This window comes from Delphinapterus leucas, chromosome 10 (genome assembly GCF_059928025.1).
Source record: "Delphinapterus leucas isolate spDelLeu-1000000601 "Yukka" chromosome 10, BTC_Dleu_Yukka2, whole genome shotgun sequence".
Taxonomy (NCBI): Eukaryota; Metazoa; Chordata; class Mammalia; order Artiodactyla; family Monodontidae; genus Delphinapterus; species Delphinapterus leucas.
The window spans coordinates 66,803,464-66,827,476 of record NC_143138.1 but is presented as its reverse complement, the minus strand read 5'-3'; the positions used below and the strand labels follow the sequence as shown (position 1 = coordinate 66,827,476).

The 24,013-nt window shown below is 41.7% G+C and overlaps 1 protein-coding gene across 5 annotated transcripts in view; it reads right to left on the bottom strand.

Moving 5' to 3' along the window:
- Positions 1-692: 692 nt before the first annotated feature.
- Positions 693-24,013, bottom strand: part of RBM6 (RNA binding motif protein 6) — a 106,884-nt gene continuing 83,563 nt past the window's right edge. For 4 of the 5 annotated variants that reach the window (XM_022573077.3, XM_022573076.2, XM_089919339.1 and 1 more), the window contains 15 exons: positions 23,342-23,416; positions 17,391-17,451; positions 15,187-15,459; positions 14,588-14,748; positions 13,422-13,519; positions 12,698-12,740; positions 12,476-12,557; positions 12,146-12,231; positions 11,470-11,616; positions 9,405-9,500; positions 8,001-8,261; positions 6,117-6,191; positions 5,326-5,423; positions 2,644-2,773; positions 693-939 (listed from right to left, as the gene is read on the bottom strand). In XM_022573077.3, coding sequence (XP_022428785.2) covers positions 814-939; positions 2,644-2,773; positions 5,326-5,423; positions 6,117-6,191; positions 8,001-8,261; positions 9,405-9,500; positions 11,470-11,616; positions 12,146-12,231; positions 12,476-12,557; positions 12,698-12,740; positions 13,422-13,519; positions 14,588-14,748; positions 15,187-15,459; positions 17,391-17,451; positions 23,342-23,416 — 1,812 coding nt within the window. In that variant the 3' untranslated portion in view covers positions 693-813. The remainder of the gene's footprint in view (positions 940-2,643; positions 2,774-5,325; positions 5,424-6,116; positions 6,192-8,000; positions 8,262-9,404; positions 9,501-11,469; positions 11,617-12,145; positions 12,232-12,475; positions 12,558-12,697; positions 12,741-13,421; positions 13,520-14,587; positions 14,749-15,186; positions 15,460-17,390; positions 17,452-23,341; positions 23,417-24,013) is intronic. The other variant, XM_089919338.1, reaches the window with a different exon arrangement.

Sequence of the window (24,013 nt, the reverse complement as noted above, 5' to 3'; positions counted from 1 at the left end):
CTTAGTACCATATGTTCCCTTGAGAAATTATTTTTTAAAGTTTTAATAGGTGCCTAGGATATAGCAGTCTTTTTAATTATAAAGAATTAAAAACACACAAAAAACTCACTTTTGAAGCAAATTCTGTGAAATGGTATGAGTGATATGGTGGGCAATAAAGATTTGAAAGAGGGCAGACATCTCTTTGGAGAGTTCTAGCCATGGAGGAAAGGAAAAGCTGGGGCAGTGGCTGGAGAGAAGTGGTAATTCTTATTATGCCAACTTGCTGTGGTGACCACAATGTGTGAAGCAGTGAACATCCAGCAGACACTCAGAAAAAGAGCTGTCACAACACTGCCTCCCCCCGTCCCCCAACAAAGTCAGAAGAGGACTTCTGAAGGTCTAATGACTAGTAAACCAACATATGGAAATATGTTCAGCCTTAGCAGTTACAATAATGTGTGATGCTATTTTCACTAATTAGATTAGGAAAATAATTTTAAAAAATCTGACAGTATGCGTACAAGCCAGAGTTCAACGGTCACTGCAACCAGTCCACTCACACTGATAGCAGGCACTGTTCCAGGGCTCACTACAGCCCTTGTTGCCATTTCAGCATCACCTCAAATGGGCCCACACCAAGGGATTCTCTTCCTTCTACCATTAGCCCCACCCCCCCACCCATGGGAGAAAAATTTAACCACCAAAAGAAGTCACATTGAAAAAAAGTTTATTTAAAAAAGTTCTAGCAGCAAGAACAGTAACAAAACAAAAGGAGAGACGGACAAACAAAACAAGAAGGAGGCTGTGTCCTGTGGGACTTGTCTCCACTCTTTAATCGAGTTCTTTATACCGAGCAAACATGACTCTTCGCACAGCGTCTCGGTAAGTCTCATTGGACTGTCTCTTGCTGGTTCTTCCTGGAGCTCCCACATTGGGACCCCTCATCCGGCTTTCAGTCTGTAAAACAAAGACAAACAATGAAGTGGGCTCTATGAATTAATTAGCCTCAGGGCTGGTCTTTGACTATAAGCATTTCTGGACTAGTAAGGAGCAGGATATAGGAGAATTTTTAAAGAATGCTTAATAAACAAACACTCAAGATGAATAAGGAGGGTGGCGGTGCCATGATTTCAGGATACAGGATTCAACACCAGAAATGTGAGAAGCCCATCTCATATATGTGGCATTTTCAGACAAGGACTAAGACAACACAAAATGGAGAGGGTTCCCTCTTATCACCTTTTCTATCTTCTCTTCTTTTCCTTAAACATGAGGGGTGAGGCCCTTCATGGGACCCAGGACTAGTCTGTCATACAGAGTGAAGTAAGTCAGAAAGAGAAAGACAAATACCGTATGCTAACACATATATATGGAATTTAAGAAAAAAAAAATGTCATGAAGAACCTAGGGGTAAGACAGGAATAAAGACACAGACCTACTGGAGAATGGACTTGAGGATATGGGGAGGGGGAAAGGTGAGCTGTGACAGGGCGAGAGAGAGTCATGGACATATACACACTAACAAACGTAAGGTAGATAGCTAGTGGGAAGCAGCCGCATGGCACAGGGATATCGGCTCGGTGCTTTGTGACCGCCTGGAGGGGTGGGATAGGGAGGGTGGAAGGGAGGGAGACGCAAGAGGGAAGAGATATGGGAACATATGTATATGTATAACTGATTCACTTTGTTATAAAGCAGAAACTAACACACCATTGTAAAGCAATTATACCCCAATAAAGATGTTAAAAAAAAAAAAAGAAAGAGAAAGACAAATACCATATGCTAACACATATATATGGAATTTAAGAAAAAAAAAATGTCATGAAGAACCTAGGAGTAAGACAGGAATAAAGACACAGACCTACTAGAGAATGGACTTGAGGATATGGGGAGGGGGAAGGGTAAGCTGGGACAAAGTGAGAGAGTGGCATGGACATATATACACTACCAAACGTAAAATATATAGCTAGTGGGAAGCAGCCGCATAGCATAGGGAGATCAGCTCAGTGCTTTGTGACCCCCTGGAGGGGTGGGATAGGGAGAGTGGGAGGGAGGGAGATGCAAGAGGGAAGAGATATGGGAACATATGTATATGTATAACTGATTCACTTTGTTATAAAGCAGAAACTAACACACCATTGTAAAGCAATTATATTCCAATAAAGATGTAAAAAAAAGAAAAAAAAGACTGACAGCCTTCGGGGCTTTCCTGGTGGCGCAGTGGTTGAGAATCTGCCTGCTAATGCAGGGGACATGGGTTCGAGCCCTGGTCTGGGAGGATCCCACATGCCGCGGAGCAACTAGGCCCGTGAGCCACAATACTGAGCCTGCATGTCTGGAGCCTGTGCTCCGCAACAAGAGAGGCCCGTGCACTGCGATGAATGGCCCCACTTACCACAACTAGCGAAAGCCCTTGCACAGAAACGAAGACCCAACACAGCAAAAATAAATAAAATAAATTAAGAAACTCCTACCCCCAACATCTTCTTAAAAAAAAAAAAAAAAAAAAAAGACTGACAGGCTTCTCAGCTCTCACGTTCTTTGCCAGCAGTGGTGAAAGCCCAGCTAATAGGCAAGGACATAGCTCTGGGCCACAGAATGAGAGGAAACTAAGTATATGCCAGGTTCATGCCACCCCTAACAAGATGGAAACCATTTCACCTCCTCTGCTGAAGCCAATCCAGGATGGCCATATCCGAGGCCTGCCCCCTTCCTCCAGCCAGTGGCCTGTTGGACACAGCCTCCTTTGCTGCTATTGTCGATGCCTTCTTTACCAACAGGCTTACGATCACTGCAAAAGAAACATACATACTTAGACACCAGCACTTTCAAAGTGACATGCTTGTGAGCCCAATAAAAACCTCTGTCCTCTTGATTCAGATTTGCCTCCTCTTAAGAATATTAAACAGTATCTTTGAGTGCCTGCTATCTATGAAACTGGCTTTGTCCTGGGGATACAGAGATGACCAAGACCTGACTCTGTTCATGGGGAAGGATGTGAGAAGGATAATATGTCAACAGATGCTTACAGCACACTGAAGAGCTCAGCCATGGATGTAGCAACAGTATATACCTACTATGGAAATACAAACAGGGAACACAAACCTGAAGGGGCATCACCAAAAATGAGGAATTCTAACAGGAGGGTATACCTGAACTGGGTCTTAACAAATGAGGAGCTTGTGAGCTAGAAAAAGCATGGGAGGAAAGGAGGACACAAGCAAGGAGAAGTGAAAGAATACAATTTGTCCAGAGGAAGAGTGGCAGGAATTGATAAAAGGCTGCTTGAGCCAGATTGTGAAAAGCCTTGAACATCATGCTAAATCATGACTCTGTACTTCATACTTCAGGCAAAGAATCTCTAGAACCCAGGCCTCCCTTTAGGCAAGGTATATGTTCACAAAAAGGCTAGTTTTAGGAGATTTCTGTTTATAAAAGTCATTTTGGCGGTAGGGTAGAAAGACTGAAGAGCAAAGATGGGGAGTAACCAGTCCAGTTTGGAGGTAAGCTAGGAATTGGGGCAAGGCTTAATTATGGATGTGGCCACTAACGATACAGAGGATAAAGGAGGAAGATTGGGACAGACCAGGTAGACCATGATGCGATGATGTTACTACTCTGAAATAGGAATACAGCAGGTTTAGCAGGACTGGACTAGAAAATAATGTGGAATATAATATTGAGTAATTGTTTAGTGTGAGGAGGCTGAGGAGTGGCCAAGAGGATATGCCCAGAAGGTAAACAGAAATAATGATTTTTGAGCTCAGAAAACAGAAATGACTTGAGATGGAGCCATAGGACTTGTTAGCCTGTGAGTGGTGGCTAAAGCCTTGGGTACCGTAGGCAGTCCAAGTCAAGAGGATGGAGGAGCAAGAATAAAGGAAAACTGAGGGCAGAGTCCTGGAGAATATCTGGAATAACCCAGAAAAGGAAGAGGAGCAGGAGAGAAGTCTTAGAAGGAGGAGAGCCAGTAGAATGTGATGTGATGGGTGCTGAGAATAGAGAGGCATCTCTTTCTACACCCAGCTACACCCAACTGACTCAGGGCTAAGGTGCTCTTCCTCCTCCTGGCTGACTCCTTCAGTTTTGTCATCGTTCGGTGTATTTCAAATTGCAGAGAATGACCCAATGGGATGCTACATTGATTAAGTGGTCCCAACTTAGCACTTCTTACAAATGCGAATAGAATAGACTAAAATAAAAATGTCAGTGTTTATTGCACAGTAAGGAAGTATTTTTCATGAAGATTTCTTTTTCAGTTATTTACACGCATACATATATTCTGGGCCATGATTCAAAATAATCTCTTACTGAGGGCTGTGAACAAATAAGTTGGAACGCCAGAACCCCAGACCCCATCTAGACTTCTTAGGGGTCTTTCTCCATCAATCATCTCCCCTTTCCCCACAGGCATACTCTACCCTGGCTACTAGTTCTTTTGCTTACCAATGTAGAGACTTGTTCAAGTTTCACTAGATCAATACCCTGCTTAAAACCATTTCATAACCTCCCACTGCCCTAAGACAAAGTCTTAGCAAGGTGTTAAAGGAGCATGAACTTCAAGAACTGGACTGTGTCTGTTGAGCCAGCCTCATCTCCTTGTCACTCAACCACTTATCTTCAGTGTTCAGCCCATCAAGCTACTTACAACTTCTCAAATGCATCATGACCTCTCTCTCTTTCATCCATGAAGCATGCAGTTCCCTCCAATTGAAATGCCCTCCCCTTCTCCACCGGATTTCTGTGTCTGCCCTACAAGACAAAGTATCACCTAAGCCTTCCTATTCTCTGTTCAGACAGTCAAGGATAATACGTGTCTTGTCCACATGAATATTCCTTGCCCTTGGTGCAGTATCTGTACACAGTGGGCTATCAGCAAATTCTGTATAACTCCGGACTCACAACTTGGGAGCTCTCTGACTAGAAACAAGCACAGGAAGCTAGAGATCATATATTTCTATCAGCAGCCAACCATTTATTCAGCACCTAATGTGTGAGAATGGAGGTTCCCTAGAGAAAAAAGTCCAAGAGTGTGACATTCTTATCAGGCTAATACGGAGGTACAGTGTTACTGATGAGGAGAGAAAGGGTTCCCAACTATAGCCACTCCAGCCCTGGTTTTGAGCAGCTAAGCAGCCAGTGATTCTTACATGCAAACATACATATTCCCTGTGTTAAGACAGGTGGTAAAAAGGCTGGGGTGAACTTCATGCTCAAGAGTTCAGACAGAACCTGCTCCTGATAACCTCACTCCCCGAGAGAGAAAAAGGCAGCATGTTAGAGAAAGTGATGGTTTCATCATTAGGCTTGAGACCTAGGCTGAGTGAAGAGTTTCTAGCTTACCTGTCAGTTTCCCTGGAGTATTTAATTCGTTTCCTTTCTGGAGAATCAAAAGATTGGAGCTTTTCCCTGCGATCATTTCCTCTTTCTTTAAACCTTCCCTGTTGGTAAGCAGAAGAACAGATCTGAGACTCCCATCTGAGGGGGTGGGAGAGTGCGAACGCTTCACTTTATTCCCGATATTTCTTCTAATGTGAAGGGATTCAACTGGTAACTCCTGGAATCTCTCATTCCTTCAAACATTCTTCTTGAGAAAGTAGTGGCTTCTCTAACTGGTAAATTTGGGAAGAAGAGGCTATCTTTTCCTCTTCTGAGGAGGAGGTGCTCTCCAATACGCCTCCACAGGTGGATTCTTGACCGTCACATAAGACCTGTCATGGGCCAGTGAAGCCTGTAGCTGGGTAAGTGAGTCTGCCTAATTGGTCTAGATAGCAAGTCCATTTGGCTCTCACTCTAAGCTACTTCCTCCAACTTGGCCTTTAACAGTAAAAGATGCTATTTCAGCAGCCCTATCCAACGCTCCTTCATTGATTTTAAAAGCTGGGCAGGAAGGAGGAATGTTATTTCACCTACCCAAAGACCCTAACATCACCTTTAAAAAAAGCAACTTTATTAAGGTATAATTTATAAACTATAAAATGTACCCACTTTAATGTAGTTTGATGAATTTTGAAAAATATATACACCATCTTTTGGGGCTTCTCCGTTCTTTATCTTCAGCACAGCCTACAAATGCTACACCAGAAAGTAAAAAGAGTTGGGGGTCAAGGGAGTAACAAGTCACCAAATCTTACCTCCCGTTCTCTCCTCTCCAGATAGGCTAGCTCCTGCTCAGACTGTTTTATCTTCCGATGGATTTCCAGGTTTTGCTGAGAAGAGAGGGAGTTCTATGAGTGTAGGTCTAAAAAAAGTGGTCCTAGAAATGCTCTAGGCCTTTCCTGATAGCTGCTCTAGGACTGTAGCTCCTTTCACTGACCAACTCTCCCAAGTGATCACGGCACCATGCAAGCAACAATCCCTAACTGGTCTTGCGTTAGGCTCACCAATGGGAACCCAGGTTCTAACACTGGCTTGTCACATAGATTAGTTACATGTTGTGGCACAAGACAGAATTTTATCCTACTTCTCTCCAAAGTGTAGAAGACACAAATCTGGTTTATATCTCTTTACCTAAGGTAAAAATGGGAGAGGGGAATCTGACTACACCAGTGAAGAAAACCAAATGCCCACATGCTCTGCCTACCACCACTACCACCTGCCATCCTCAGATGCTATTCTCTGTGGGCACTATTCAAGCCCACAGAGAAACAGGAAAAGGAACTCCAAGGTCACAAATGAACAGATTTCTCTGAGAGTCCTGTACTCCTTGAGGGTCCTACACTCCTGAAGTGTGGCTCCTTCTGGCATATATAAGAAACTTAAGGTGTCCAGAGCAGCTCTTGTACAGAAAGGGGATTCTTTGCATTGGATTACTGCAAGGAAAGGAAAAGTTCTATAGTCCACGTTCCACTGTCCCAGGGCTAGTTCAGTTTGTGGATTCATCAGACCTCTGGCTCCTCTTTCCTGACAACAACTTTTTAATCTCTTCAGCAATTTATTAGCACTTTCATAAGAGAGCTGAATTTTAAATGTTTTGTCTGATGACTCAGAATTCCAGAAGGTCAAAGGAACTTGGAGGTAGTCTGTTGCAGGGGTTGTCAGAAGGAGCCTCTCAGAATCCTAGAAACTTTGCAGAGCCTCAACAGAGGCAGCTGGAAGAAGAGGTGTGCCTATCATCAAAGCAGAGCTTTTCAGCTTTTAGCTACATAAGACTTGGGGTTTTATATTGAGAGAAAGTCTAAATCTAATCCCCTCACGTGCTCTAGCAACATCTGCTAGAAAAGGAGTGTGAAAGAAATTACTTTATACTGAGAACACGAGTCCATCTAGGGGCCTTACTTGTCCAGAATTTGGCTCCTTGGCCAGTACATATAAATGAGAAGACTGCAAGGGAGGACCAATGTATGTCAGTTTAACACCCCAAGAATAGTTGTTGTGCCATGGCTTATAGCAATAACTCACTACATGAAGAGATGGCAGAATGTGACTCACGCTTGGGGAAAACCACACACTGTCAGAGCTAGATGGAACCAGGTGAAGCCACCAAGTATCAAAGAAGAAAAGGACCTTATCTGAAGTCCAACTGTTAGGTTAATGGTAGAGCTAAGATGAGAAACCCAGCAGGTGAGTTTCCTTTTCCACGACCCCTTCTCCTCCTGTCTTCAGCACAGCTTCCATGTTTGGTGCCCCAGCCACAGCCATGATGCTTGCCTTGGGTCTACACCCTGAAGTTTTTTGAAGGTGGGCACCATCTTAATGCAGAGCAACTCATGAACAAAAGGTGGAGGAACAACTCATTTTTGTCTTTTTTTTTTTTTTTTTGGCCGCGCTTTATGGCATGTGGGATCTTAGTTGCCCAACCAGGGATCGAACCTGCGGCCCCTGCAGTGGAAGGCGAAGTCTTAACCACTGGACCACAGGGAAGTCCCAGCAACTCATTTTTGAATTAAACTGATTTAATTAGAGGAGTTGGGGAAGATACAGGCTGAGGAGGACAGCATAAGCTTCTTTAGTCACTGTAATGCTCAACAGTGATAAAGAGTCAAAAGTTCGAAAGGTCAGGGCCCTTCCCTTAATACCTTGTGCAGGTCTGAAAGCTGCTGGTGTTTGCTCAGAACTTCTTTATTGGGAAACTGCCTTCTGCAGAGCAGACAAGCCAGTTTATTCCAGTCAGTGAGTTTGTCTTCTTCATTCTCCTTCTTGGTCAGCTCCTCCCGCTGCTGGGGCTGTGCTGTGCGGGGCTGTGGAGGAGGGGTCTGCTCCTCCTCCTCTTCCTCCTCATAGTCACTGTCTCCTCCATATTCACCCAGAAGGCCGATCAGTGGGTTTACCACTTTAGGCTGGTAGGAGAAGGCCAGGGATTAACGCAAACTCAACCTATATTTGGGGCCTGTTTTCTGGATATTCTGATATGGGCATCTCATTTCTTTTAGCCTGAATAATGAACTGGGTTCAAAATAGGCCCACTGACCATGTTGCTCATTTCCCAGATGGAAGCAACATGGCTCGAGCTTGACTTGTCTCCTTGTCCACTGAGATAAGCCAGAAAGTTTCCCTTAGGAGTGACTCTAGCAACAGAACAGTGATGAGAAGGAAGAGAAAGGGAAACTGACAGAGACCACAGGGAGAGTTTAAAAGTTATAAGTTACTTTTGAAGAGGCAGAGATAGCAACCACCTCCAAGTCACTGTAACCCATGGAGAAAAGGAAAGATAACTTTCATCAAGGCTACAGTAACTCCTAGAGCAAAAGAGATTTAGGAGATGGACTAAAAGCAACTGAAGGATAAACACTCAGGTAGACAGATTCAGCTCCTGAGTAAGGTAAAGACAAAGGCATGGTTAGGACAGATGTTATAGTGAACTGAATCAATAATGTAGAGCAGGCAAAAAGTATTTATCAGTAGCTTATAGGAAATGTTAAATAATGATGCATGATCACTGGCATATGATCAATCAAAATAAAAACAAACAGAGGGTCTCTATTGTTATATATTTATATTTAGTCGAAATAACTTGTGATTAGATTGACACTATCACTTAAAGGCATCTAAAAAATGGGTACGAGTGTTAGCATTGTTCACTCTGGCAGGCAAACTATAAAAATGACCATGCATGCACTCGACATCTAAGAGATTCTCATGCAGCACCAAAAGGTAGGAAACATCAGGGCCAGGAAAATGGGTTTCCTTGGTCATTTAGAAGAGAAGAATTAACAAGACCGAGATTCTAACTTAAAAAGGGCCAGTCTGGTGGGAATGTCACAAGGCAGAGGGAAAGAGGACAGATAACTGCCTCTGATTCTTCATCAATACCCCTATTAGCAGACAGGAAAATTTACCTCATGCTTATACTCAAGAAGAGTCTTGTCTGTGAGACACAGAGAGCTAAAGGACCAACACCAAAGTGAGGCATCAACCTTTGAACTTCCTTTCCCATTCGGAACCAGCCCCAGCCCTAGCCCAGTGCATCAGCTTAGCCTTACTGGTGGAGGACTCTCTTCCTTCTTCACAGTGGGAGGCAGAGGCTTCTTAAAGACATCTTCTGGGGGAGCTGTCCCCTCACTGGCATTTTCCTGAAACTGATCAAAATCCCAGATAATTTTTATATGATACTTATAAAAGCTGGGTTTAGAGTTAACCCTGTTGAAATGAGTCTGATTTTCCAAGCCTCTTAATTTGTGAAGTATCTGTAATGTTACTATAATGATTCCAAAATTAAAAAAAAAAACTTTAAAAACATCACATTTAGTATATATTGAGTGATTACTATATGTCAGGCACCAGATGATGCATTTATATACATTTTCTCCTTCAGCCTTTACTATAATCCTTCTAAATAGGCATTAATATGCTCATTTTACAAATGATTGAGAATATGGTTAGAAAGAATAAGGGGCAAAAGCAGAATCCAAGTATTAAGCCAGGGGCTTCCCTGATGGCGCAGTGGTCGAGAATCCGCCTGCCAATGCAGGGGACATGGGTTTGATCCCTGGTCTGGGAAGATCCCACATGCCGCAGAGCAACTAAGTCCGTGCGCCACAACTACTGAGCCCATGCTCTAGAGCCCATGAGCCATAACTATTGAGCCCATGTGCCACAACTACTGAAGCCTGCGTGCCCATGCTCCACAATGAGAGAAGCCACCGCAATAAGAAGCCTGCGCGCTGCAATGAAGAGTAGCCCCCACTCGCCGCAACTAGAGAAAGCCCGCACGCAGCAATGAAGACCCAACACAGATGAAAATAAATAAATTTATAAAGAAAACAAAAAACCCCCCACATATTAAGCCAGTATAACTTTAAAGTCTAAGTTTTCAGTGGTGATCATTTTGTAATGTATAGAAATTTTGAATCACTATGTTGTGAACCAAAACTAACATAGTGTTGTAGGGAAACAAAAGAAAAACATAACAAAACACCCAAACAAACAAACAAACTCAAAGAAAAAGAGATCAGATTTGTAGTTACCAGAGGCAGGGTGGGAGTAGGGGTGGGGAAATTGGATGAAGGTGGTCAAAAGGTAAGAACTTCCAATTATAATATACATAAATACTAGACATGAACAGTGCTGTATGTTATTTATGAAAGCTGTTAAGAGGATAAATCTGAAGAGTTCTCATCACAAGGAAAAAAACATTTTTTTCCTTTTATTTTGTTTCTTTATGAGTCAATGGATGTTCACTAAACTTACTGTGGTAATCATTTCATCATGTATATAAGTCAAATCATTATGCTGTATACCTTAAACTTATACAGTGCTGTATGTTTATATCACAATAAAATTAGAAGAAAAAAGTTCTCAGACAGATTCTTTCTCTATATATATGTATCTGCATAAACACTAGTAGTATTAGAAGGGGGGGAAAAAAAAGACAAGTTATGAATTAAGCCACAGGCTAATTCATCCATTTGCATTAATGCATAACTGGTGTCAGGGTGAATCAATATAATTCTTTGGAAAATAATTTGATTTTATGTCAGGAAATGTAAAAATGTTCATCATCTTTGTTCTTGAAAATTTATCCTAAGGAAGTAATTTAAAAAAGAAAAAATAAAATGCTAAATGCTGTATATTATAACAGAATAAGATTAGAAAGAGGAGACAAACAATGTAGGAATGATGAAGAAAACAAGGTCACAGTTTTACTACAAATTTTTACCATACAGGCATGGAAGTAATAAAGAGTATTATACAAACATGAAAAAATACTTATGATCAAATATAAAGTGAATAAAGAATAGAAAATGGTATCCCCTGCTACAATTACACCTATAGAAATGTGTATACGGAGTCAAGAACTGAAAAGGGATGTAGGAAAGTGAAACTGTGTGGAGCTGAGGTATTGGGGTTTGAGCTGAGCCACTTTGTTCCACCATCCACAGTTTCTGTATTTAGAAAAGAGAGTGACGACAGGCTGTAAGAGGCTAGTGGACTGCCTGCTTTTTTAGTAACTCTACACCTCAAACCCAGACCTCGTCTGTCTATGACTCTTTTCTTTTAATCTGTAATTATGTGGTGAAAAGGGAGCAGATTCACAAGTCCTCTTACCCTTGTCACCCCTCGGTCTTTTTTCTCCTTGCTATCTCTTTTAGACGTTTCCTTCCTGCTGCTTGACTTTCCTTGACTGGTGGGTTTCTTTTCCTTGATGTCTTCTTCCTCAGGTGACCCAGGGTCCTGGGGCACATAGACTTCTTGCTGCAATACAGTTGGAAACAGTTAAGTCTACAGAACGTTTCACTTTACCAGTAATTCCAGATCTAAGGAGCACAGTTCCCTTCTGAGGGAAAGAACAGCTCTCTCCCTCAAGCCTAAGAAGAGACCATATCAAACAATCGAAAACTCCACTTCAGGGGCCAGGATGTAGCCAGACCACTCACTGCCCATTTTTCCAAGAACAGCACTGTTCTTGCCTGTAATGCCACAACGCATTGATTTTCTATATGTATAACAGTTAACATGAAGATTATCATCTTTAAAATCCACCTAAATAAATATAACTCAACATAAAACCTGGACTTTTTAAAACAAGAAGTAGACATGAGGTACACATAGTACAACAGTGGAGCAGCTGCCTTGAATGGAGAAATATTCAGCTTATATAAACTTTTATACTTTTCATGTAATGAGCAACCAGAGAATACAGGGAATAAAACCTTCAAAGTAACAAATCACAGGTACTTCTCTCAAAAGAATCACTGACAAAATAACAAAGCCAAAAACTCACCTGGGTATTGGGGTCATAATAAGTTCCTGCCAAGGGGTCATAATAGTAGCCAGTAGCAGAATCATATATGTAGCAGTCAGATGAAGCTAGAGGGAATAAAACCAGAGCCAGTGTTAGTCCCTGTCCAATGAAGCCCTTGCTGGGGACTCATCAAGAACAATCTAAGAACGAGGCTGGCCAACCCAAAACAGTACAGAACCTGTAGATGATGCTCTCTGAGACATAACCCCTAGTCAACTGCATCTCTTGCCAACTTTGTGACCATAAGGATTTCAATGAATGAGTAGTCAAGCCAAAAAGAACAATAGAAATAAGACAAAGGTCACTCACACTGTTGTCCTTGTCGATTTGTATCTGAAGACCAGTCTGAATTTCTGCCACCTCCCCGCCTATCTCGGAAATATTTTTTACCCTATCACAGAAAGACAAGTTAAAATTATGGAACTTCTGATAGCCATTTACCTTAACAATTACCCACTAGAGAAAATTTAAGATCACTCTTTCAGTCACTTGAGGATTTTAATAGAGCACCCCCCAACTGCTGAAGCCTACCTGATAGTAGTGCATGTGGTCAGAATGGTCCCCAGAATCATTTCTGCAACAAACAATACAACATGTCTTGAGCCTGCTACCAAAAGCCACTTGAGGAGTGCCCAACCCTACAGATTTGCTGAGAAACTCTTTTCCCTCTTTTGTATGGAAAGGAACCAACCCAGACAGTAAGCAAGTCTGGTGATGCAGAGACTCCCGAGGGGAGGGGCAGTGGGACTCCTACAAAGCTATCGGCTGAAGCAAAACAGCAACTGAGTTGAGGATGCCAGAGCAAGATCTGCCCCATCCCTGTAAGCTTGCCTCTCTGATGCAGCCATTTCCCAGTTACCACTCCTGGGTCAAGATAAATGAAGGAGTAAAGAAGAATAAGATTTCCCAGCACTATGGGGGTATGAACAAAGTCAAGACAGCATTTTCTTAGGATTCCAAGGGGCAAGGATATATTGCGATTTTTTCCCTGCACATCCAAGACTGTACCATCACCTGGGACCCAAAGATACCAGAGAATCAAGAGGGAAAAAACAGAAGTACCTAGTACTGCTATTTAAAGGGAAAAACAAAAACCTAGAGTCAGAACAAGGCAAGCTTCAGAAAAAGAAAACATACACACGTACCTGAAGCAACTCATACTGGGAAAGCACCACGTTTTACTATCTGTCTCTCCAGCCAGGAATAAGAGTTTCCTCCCAAAAACCTGAGTGGGGGTAGCACCCCTCTGCTTTACCTTCGTTTTCCAGTGGCCAGGTTTACAGCTACCATCTTCCCATCAATGCTAAATGGTGGATCAAGGTTCTGCAAGATCTTCACTACGCGAAGAGCTTCCTGGGGAAGCAAAGACTCATTTGAACCCAAAGAAAGAAAAGGACATGTCCCTTGAAAGAAAACTGAACATGGATTTTCCTTCTCAAAAGAAAAATTTCTAGGGCTTCCCTGGTGGCGCAGTGGTTGAGAGTCCGCCTGCCGATGCAGGGGACACGGGTTTGTGCCCCGGTCCGGGAAGATCCCTCATGCCCCGGAGCAGCTGGGCCCGTGAGCCATGGCCACTGAGCCTGTGCTCCGCAACGGGAGAGGCCACAACAATGAGAGGCCCGCGTACCACAAAAAAAAAAGAAAAATTTCTAAACATTATGTTCTGGTCATAACTGTAATACTAAGAGCACACTGGCAAAAACAGGCAACTCTTAATGAAGGGTTGATCAGAATAATGGTCAGAGTAGACATCAGTTCTTGGTATAAATTTCAGAAATTCAAATCCTCTTCTAGTCTGCAACTGTCACTGCATCAGATTCAGTTTACAAAGTCTCTTGTGATTTCTGAGCATGAAATCTAAGAAATATCAATGACTTTCATTGCTATCCTGTGAAATCTAAGAAATATCAATGATTTTCATTGCTATCCTCACATTACTTCCATAGAAAAGGGCCCCACAACTAAAACTTCAAGCCACAAGAAATCTATTAAAGCAACACTTTGAGGAAAAAGAGGAAATGCTCTGTTTCCATCAAACATAAAACTGTGTGTGGCCAGGCAAAATGATTTTAAGAAATCAGAAAATTCACTAAAATCTTGAAAAGGTTTAGTCCTCAGATTTTCCACAAGTGACTAAGCTGTCACTTTATTTTAACTGGAAACTGTACATGCCACAAGACAAAAATGGATCTGGAAAACCACTCAGAGTTCCAACTTTCAAGGGCAGTCATTTCATCTGAATGAACCCCAAGAAAAGAGTAAGAGGGGTTATGGTACCAAGTAGCAAATGAGAATTCCAAGATTAAAGTCCTTCAAACCTTCTGGAGGTTTCTATAGCCAGCCATCCCTAGGCTGTTCTGAGGTAGTAGGAGGTGAGGGATCCGGGGGTGGGGGTGGTGGTGACGGATAACTACGACTCACCGCATGGGAGTCAAGGTCAATAAAGCCATAGGTGTGGCCCATGGGGCCTGTTCTGTTCTTGATGATACGGACGTTAGCAGTAGTAAGGCGGACGTAGGGCTCCAGCACTTCCACTATCACCTCAGGTGGAGTGGAACGATAGATGCGTTTTAGCATGATTGCTGAACAAACCAAGCACAAATGGGAGAGGAGAAAGGAAAGAGAGAGAAAGGTTTACATTTTTGAAGTCCTCAGAGCCTGAGAGTGTGTGTGTGTGTGTGTGTGTGTGTGTGTATTTTTTTTTTTTACTGCAGATGACTGCAGATGTTACCCTGCTCTACCAAGGCTGGTTCTATAACAAAATGCTAGTCAAATACTTCATATTTTTCTTCCCCAATACTTAGATATCTAAAGTTATGCTTTGCTGCATCTGAATAGCAACTTGCTATTTGGAGGATATAGATTACTTCAGTGAGGCCGGGAAAAGCATGAGCCTCTTCAATCAGGCCGAGCAGTTGTACTAGGGTGTAGGAAGCTGCTGGTCCAGAGCCACAACACAAGCAATCTATGTTCCAACCACAGTGGTCACGGTCTGGTACATGCCCCAACAAACCACTTACTTTTGCTTTCCCCATCCTGGCGTGTCTCCCCAGACCATGGCTCCTTCTCTCGGTCTCTTCGGAAGGTGAGCCCTTCCCTCCGCGAAGGAGGGAGATACCTTTCTGCTTCTCTCTTTTGATGTCCCAAGCGTGGTTCTTGTCCTTCTTCCCGCTTCTTGGGTTCAGATTCCTTATCAGCTGACCTTGGTTGGCTGGGTTGTTTTTCTGATGGTACTGGTATGGATGTTTTCTGAGGCTGAGGGTAGGTTATTAATTCTTGCTTGGCCTCTGTCGCTAGAGGAGCAGAACAGAAAGAGAATCTCCAACAGGTTTTATCCCCCCAAACACTGTGATTCCTCCTTACCTGCCACCAAATACTCATACTGGAATGCTTTTATTTTGTTTTGTTTGGCTGCACCACGTGGCATGAGAGATCTTAGTTCCCCGACGAGGGACTGAACCTGGGCCACAGCAGTGAAAGCACCAAGTCCTAACCACTGGACCACCAGGGAATTCCCTGGAATAGTTTTAAAAGTCAAAGAAATACCTACAAAAAAGTCCTCTGACAGACTTTAAGCATGGCTAATAAGACAGCATATAAAATAGTTAACAGAAGAAACTACCCAGTATTTAAAAAATTTAATCTTACGAGTTTTCTATCACTTCCCCAACATTTAAATCTTTCATGAGACCCTGATCTTTATTATTATAACCAATGATAGAACAGATCTGGGGACAAAATTACCAAAGATATGGCCCTTGCTAGAAGTTTGCTAGAAACACTTATCTCAAACGTGTATGGCTAGGGGCCTTGTTTCTTCCAGTGTTACGGTACTAAGATAGCTGCTCAAATTCTGTAAGACCAGACACCCTATTCTCCGGCGAAGCTAAGAAGAGACCTACCTGCACACAGCTCATTTATATGCAAATAATTACAGTGGGCAAATGTCCTTCAAAATATAAATGACTCATTTCAAATCTCTTTCTAAAGCAGGATAATTTGTCCAGTTAATTGGAGGTATTTCTGCAATTAATTCATTCTTAGAGGAAGTCATGAGGCTCAAAAAGACATTCTATGGGAGCAGTGTAGAGATTACTTAACAGCAGTGACAGGCAACCAATGAATACTTGCTATGTATGTTTCCATGTTAAAGTTGTTTCAGCCATCTTAGTGGTATGGTGCTCAAGGGTTTTTATAAACCATCTGTTCATTTGTTAGAGTAGACTGAGAAAGAAGTCTTTCTTGAGGGAAAAAGTACAATTTTGCCTAATTGAAGTAATACAACAAGCTAAAAATCTCCAACCTGTCCATGGGGAAGTTATTTACTCACCTTCCCATATGCTGGTTTGGTCTCTAGAGCATGTAGAGCCTTCCCCAAAGATTTTCAGAACACCTGCTTCACAGCCCTCACTGGAGAGTAGAATCTCCACTATAGGCCAAAAGCCCAGCTAAGGAATTCTTTGTAGGCGTGCTAAGTTCTAACCTTGGAACAAACAGATCTTTCAGAAGACTAACAGGATCCCAGCACTGAACTGTATTTTATGGTCATGCACTAGCTTTCCTTACAGAATAATATCAGAAAGAGGCACATAACAGTCATTGTTATAGGACTATTGTTACAGATGCCTTTGACAGACTCTTCAAGGTTGTTTACCTACAGGTTCTCAGGAGAAATTAACTTTAAAACCAAGTTACTGAGAAGCTGTTAGGTTTATTACTCTATAAAAATAACACAAACCCTCAATCCTGATTATTGTCTCTTGTTTATATTTTTACTGTTACTTTAACAAATGTTTTTGTGTTGAAGATCCTCAAATGTTTAGAACGTAAATGAGAAAATAATAACAATAGCAAATTATTCCCAATAACTTCAAAGAAGCTGGGGTAGGGTGGGTGGGGTGTCCACATGGACTAATGCTATGTAGACTCTTTCTCAATCTAATATCCTTAAAATGTATTCTGAGTAACAATACTACTGACATCTGGTCAGCTGTGTTATGGATAAGGAGCCCATAACCCATCTCATTCCCCTGGCAGAACTCTGAGATCCAAAACGATTTACTAACAGGTCACACGAAGTTAGCTATCACACTGCACTTTTAAGAGCTTTACAGATCATCTTGTATTTAGGGATGATCACTCTTTGAAGCCAAGGAAAGCATGAAATTTGTTTTGCTCAGTGCACAAAATAAAAACTACCACCTCCATCTCTACCACCACTCACCTTCCCTTGGGCACTTGCAGAATGAACATGAAGATCGGTGTCCACCAGTGCTGGCCTTACACTACAAGGGAAAGGAAAAGAATTCAAATTGACCAAAAAAAAATTTTTTTTTAAATCTTACTTATATCCAACACAGCAACAACTGCCAAAAAATGAAAGAAATAAGCCATATCCCAGATCACGGTAAAACCTAATCAGTCTGATGTCTTCCACTCATCAGAGCTGACGTGGACTCTGATGAGCTGCTGTTTGAGAGCTGCCTCTAACAGGGTATATGGACCTTGGAGCAGCCCCAAATGCTTTTGCTCTGGACAAGGATTTCTACAGGAAGTAAACTTGACTAAGAAAACTGGACTATTAAGTGGTTTATAGGATATACTGCCCTAAAGCTGTTACCACTCAGTCTGCATCCAAAATTTGATCCTGAACTGGTTATGACAACCCTATTCAGGCTTGGCTGGAACTGAGAAGAATCCAGTGATCAATTCCTTTCTCAAACACTGATTTTAAAAAGGGCACAGAAGGAGGAGGAAGATCCATAAGTAGTGTCTCTGGCAGCTATTCTGAGGATGTTAAAAGGAAAAGTTAATTCACTACCCTAGAACAAGGGAAGAGACACTTTGCATTGTGAATGTAGTTCTTCTTATCTGAACCTATGAACAAAAAGGCAAGTCTATCATTGCCCAACCCCAAACACAGCCCCAAACCTGAACTTTTGCCACTGAGCTCAGAGTGTTAGAAGGGCAGAGTTGACTGGTAAGAAACCAAAAGAGCAGGAACCATGAAAAGGATTCTATGAGTAGGGCCTTGTAGGTTGAGTAAAAGAATACCAAATGGAGAAGGAGAGAATAATAATAAAAGCAGCAGCAGCTAATGATTAAACAGCACACAGCATGTACTGGGCTTACTTTACTTTACATGTGGTCACTTGCTGATCCAAACAACTATTATCTCCCCAATTTGTAGATAATGAAACTGAGGCCTGGAGAGGTTAAATCACTTGAGCAAGGTCATTAAAGTCAATTACTTTATTGTTCCCTTCTCTGTAAGCAGATCATACACACAGCCCTGCCCACTGTCAAGTGACTGTGGTGCCTCCCTGTAGAGTGAGTGACTTCACTGTCAGCCTTGCCACATGTCTTGCTTTGGTCAATGGAGCATGAGTGAACGTGATCTACACAGGTCTGGCAGAAGCTTTAAGAGCCAATGCTTGTGTAGATGAGCGTCCTGTTCTTTCCCTTGGCCAGGAGTCCCGATGCGGGACTAACTCCTTCCACCTGGGTCCCAGACTGAGCCGCCAAGACGAACTGCAGCAACTGCCCACAGCCCCTGGACATGTAATGTGAGCAAAGAATATGTTTGTCAATGTAAATCACTAGGATTTGAGGGCTATTTGTTATTACAGTTGGCCCTCCATATCCACAGGTTCCACATCTGCAGATTAACCAACTACAGATCAAATATATTTCGGGGAAAAAAATTCCAGAAAGTCCCAAAAAGCAAAACTTGAATTTGCCACATGCCGGCAGCTATTCACATAGCATTTACATTGTATTATCTACTATAAGTAATCTAGAGATGATTTAAAGTACACGAGAGGACGTGCCTAGGTTATGTGCAAATACTACATCATTTTATATAAGAGACTTGAGCATCTGTGGATTTTGATATCAGCAGGGGGTCTTGGACTCAATCCCCCACAGATACCATTGGATGACTGTACAGCAGAGCTGTAAGTGGGGGAATCAGGATCCTAACCTGAGTAGGTATAATTTAAATACCATAAAATCCATCAGTTTTAAGTGTCCAATTCAATGATTTCTAGCATATCTATAATACAATCATCACCATAATCTAACTTTAGAACATTTTCTTCATCCGCAAAAGAAACCTGGTGGAGTCATCTCCCATTCTCACCCCCAGTCCTAGAGAATTAATCTTTTGCGTCTGGCATAGTCTTTTCCCAGTTCATTCATGTTGTAGCACCTATCAGTACTTCATTCCTTTTTACTGCTAAATAGCATTCCACTGTATGGCTATACCACATTTTGTTTATCCATTCATCAGTTGATGGGCATTTGGGTTGTTTCTACTCTTTGGTTATTATGAGTAATACTGCTATGAATTTTTTTAAAAGTCAGTGCATTTCACATCAGGCCAAAGATCACATATGCAGGGTTGGCACCTCAACTCTTCAAGAAAAGCACAAAAATTACAAAGTACCTCTGAAACAGCTGAACAAGTGGCCTGCCATTTTAGGGAACAATTTAACCAAGCTATTCTGTTCTTTCAAGCAACAGCCTTGGCAACAGCTATATAATTCTGATGTCAGATATTAACATTTTTGTCTGCTGGTTAACAGAAAATAGAGTTCAAAACTTTCCCTTTAATGCTAGCTCCCTCCATCTCTGATTATAAAATAAACAATACGTGTGCATTATAGCTAATAATGGAAAGTTTAAGAGACAGGGGAAAATCACTCATAATTCTAAGACGTAGAGGCAATCACTATTAAAATGCAAAATGTTCTCAAAATTCTAATGGCCTTTTTTGCAGAAATGGAAAAGCAGATCCTCAAATGTATATGAAATTGCAAGGGACCCTGAGTAGCCAAAACAATTTTGAAAAAGAAGAACAAAATCGAAGGACTCACACTTCCCGACTGCAAAACTTACTAAAGAGTTACAGTAATCAAAACAGCGTGGTGGGCTTCCCTGGTGGCACAGTGGTTAAGAATATGCCTGCCAATGCGGGGGACGCGGGTTCGAGCCCTGGTCTGGGAAGATCCCACATGCCGTGGAGCAGCTGGGCCCGTGCGCCACAACTACTGAGCTCTCACGAGCCACAACTACTGAGCCCTCATGAGCCACAACTACTGAGCCCACATGCTGCAACTGCTGAGGCCCGCGTGCCTAGAGCCTGTGTGCCACAACAGGCGAAGCCACCGCACCACAGCAAAGAGTGTCCCTGCTCGCTGCAACTGGGGAGGGCCCATGCGCAGCAACGACGACCCAACGCAGCCAAAAAAACAAAAACAAAAAACAGTGTGGTACTGGCATAAGGATAAAAATATAGATCAACAGAATAAAACTGAGAGTCTACAGAAATAAACCTATACATCTATGGTCAAATGATTTCCAACAATAGTATCAAAACCATTCAACGGGGAAATAATAGTTAATTCAACAAATGGTGCTGGGAAAACTGAATATCCACATTCCAAAGAATGAAACTGGACCCTTACCTCATACCTGGAACAAAAATTAACTCAAAATAGACCAAATATCTAAATATAAAAGCCCAAACTATAAATTTCTTAGAAGAAAACATATGGATAAGTCTTCAAGACCTTGGCTTTGGCAATGGTTTCATGACACCAAAGGACAAGCAATAAAAGAAAAAAAAATAGGGGCTTCCCTGGTGGAGCAGTGGTGAAGAATCCGCCTGCCAATGCAGGAGACACAGGTTTGAGCCCTGGTCCAGGAAGATCCCACATGCCGTGGAGCACCTAAGCCCGTGCACCACAACTACTGAGCCTGCGCTCTAGAGCCTGTGAGACACAACTACTGAAGCCCGCGCTCTGTAACAAGAGAAGCCACCGCAATGAGAAGTCCGCGCATCCCAATGAAGAGCAGCCCCCGTTCACTGCAACTAGAGAAAGCCCGTGCACAGCAACAAAGACCCAACACAGCCCAAAATAAATATATATATAAATAAATTTTTTTAAAAAAAGAAAAAAAATAGATGAATTTGACTTTATCAAAATTAAAACCTTGTGTATCAAAGGACACTATCAAGCAAGTGAAAGACAACACACAGAATGGGAGAAAATATTTGCAAATCACATATCTGATAAGGGATAAACATCCAGAAAATATAAAGAACTCTTACAACTTTTTTTTTTTTTTGGCCACACTGCACAGCTTGTGGGATCTTAGTTCCCTGACTAAGGATTGCCACTGCAGTCAAAGCACCAAGTCCTAACCACTGGACCACCAGGGAATTCCCAAGAACTCTTACAACTTAACAGGAAGACAGAGGGGAGGGATATATTGGAAGATTGGGATTGACATACACACACTACTATATATAAAATAGATTAACTAATAAGGACCTACACTGTATAGCACAGGGAACTCTACTCAATACTCTGTAATGGCCTATATGGGAAAAGAATCTAAAAAAGAGTGGATATAAATATATGCATAACTGATTCACTTTCCTGTACACCTGAAACTAACACAACATTGTAAATCAACTATACTCCAAAAAAAAAAAAGACAACCTAATCAAAAATGGACTTGAATAAACGTTTTTCCAAAGAAGATATACTAGTGGCTACAAACATAAGAAAAGATGCTCAACATCATTAGTCATTAGGGGAATGCAAATCATCATCATAATCATGATGATGAGATACTATTTCACACCCGCTGGTGGTTGTGAAATAGTTTGATGGCTACTATCAAAAAAAAAAAGGAATATAACAAATGTTGGCAAGGATGTGGAGAAATTGGAACCCTCAGACACTGCTGGAGGGAATGCAAAATGGTACAGCTGCTGTCTGTGGAAAACAGTTTATTGGTTCCTCAAAGAGTTAAAAAATGAAAAGTACCATATGACCCAACAATTCTACTCCTGGGCACTTCCAGAAGAACTTAAAGCAGGTTTTCAAACAAAAATTTACACATGAATATTCATAGCAGTCTTATTCTCAATAGCCAAGAAGTAGAAACAACTCAAATGTCCATCAACTGATGAACAGATAAACAAGATGTGGTATATCCATATAATATTATTCAGCCATAAAAATAAATGAAGTACTGATACACACTATAACATGGATGAACCCTGAAAACATGCTAAGTGAAAGAAGGCAGACACAAAAGGTCACATAATATATGGTTCTACTTACATGAAATGTTCAGAATAGGTACATTCATAGAGATAAAAAACAGAATAGTAATAGTGGTTTCCAGAAACTGAGGGAAAGGGGAATGGGGAGAGACTGTTTAATAGATATGGGGTTTCCTTTTAGGATGATGAAAAAGTTCTAGAATTAGACAGTGTTGATGATTGCACTTCATTGTGAATGTACTTAAGGCTACTGAATTATATGCTTTAAAATGGTTAAAGTGGTAAATTTAATGTTATGTGTATTTCATCACCTTTTAAAAAATAGTTAAATGTTTTCCTAAATTGACAGCTTAAGGTACTACATCCATGAACTATGAACACTTTGGTCAATGACAATCACAGCTATCCAAATTATATTCCAAAATGTAAAACTAAAACTTTTACTTAATTTTATCAAGTTCTACAACACTTTTAATGAATCTTGGTTCAGAAACTTTATATGGATTTTTCAAACTTATTTTTGAAACTAAACAGTAGCAATGAAAAAATATATTTTCATGCTCATTTGCAATCAAACTGGACTTCTAAAAAGAGTATAGCCTAAAATCTTTATATATGCCATTCAAGAACAATATGAAGTTGAAGAGAGGAAAAATACCATGGTACTTAAAGTTCTATATCCTTGGAAACCCCTGAATATCCAAAAAAAATGTGTATCTCTCACAGAACCAGCCTCTTTATATACATCATTCCAAACACTAATAAATCCTCTTTACCCCAGGAAGGGTAACTGGGGAGAGGTTATAAGTCAAGGGACTGTTTTTCTTTCAGTTCGTAATCAACAGAAAGCATGGCATATGTCCTTGGGAAAAGGTCTCCAACTACAGGCCCAGAACCCTCTATGGCCACAGGCAGTAGCTGGGAAGCAGAAATTATAGATGATCTTGCCCTGACCTCCAGTTCATCTGAAGTGAACCAAGGAAGAAGAGCTTTGCCCTTGGCAATGCATACTACACCAGGCAGCATTCCTGTAGACATGGAGGAGCTGTGATGCTGGATCCTTACTTCTAAGGAGAGGAATTCTTGGCACTTACCCGTTTGCAGTACCAAAAATCCAGGCTTGGTACATACTCAAGGGTGACCTCTTTGTCATGGATCATTAGAGTTCCCTGTAAAGACAAAGACAGAAGCCATTAACATTAATCTTTGGAGAAACAAAGAGACAGGAAAGCACAGAGAGCCTTTCCAGTCCCTAAGTTGAAACATTTTACAAAGAGTGGGCTTATTCACCAGCAAAAGGAAATGGCTGTTATAAGCCACAGACTTGAGACAGTGTGGCAGAGCAAGCTTAAGCTTAGGGAAAGGGAATGGGAGAAGGTGAAATCAGTCTTCAGCCTTGGCTCCTGTGGGTTGGGGCGCTGTCTTTGGGCAGGTTAGGCCCAGTCTACTCCTCCAGAGGTCATGTAGTCCCAGCACGTCCCCCACCTGGCTAGGGAGCTGGCACACTGTCAAGAAGCAAACTCTTTCCTTCTGAAGCACAGAGGCACAGGAGCCCTCTCAATTATCTTCTTTTCCATAGCTAACTCAAATCCCCTTGGTGAGGTAGTAAGGGCTCTTAACTTTGGTGCCTGAAAACTTTTTTTGCAATACTGCTGCATGGCAAAAGCACCAAAAGAAAGAGGTACAACACCGAAGACAGGAAGAAAAGAGGAATGTGAAAGCTTCATGGCAGGTCACATCCTTAGAGCAGGAAACTGAATGGCTGG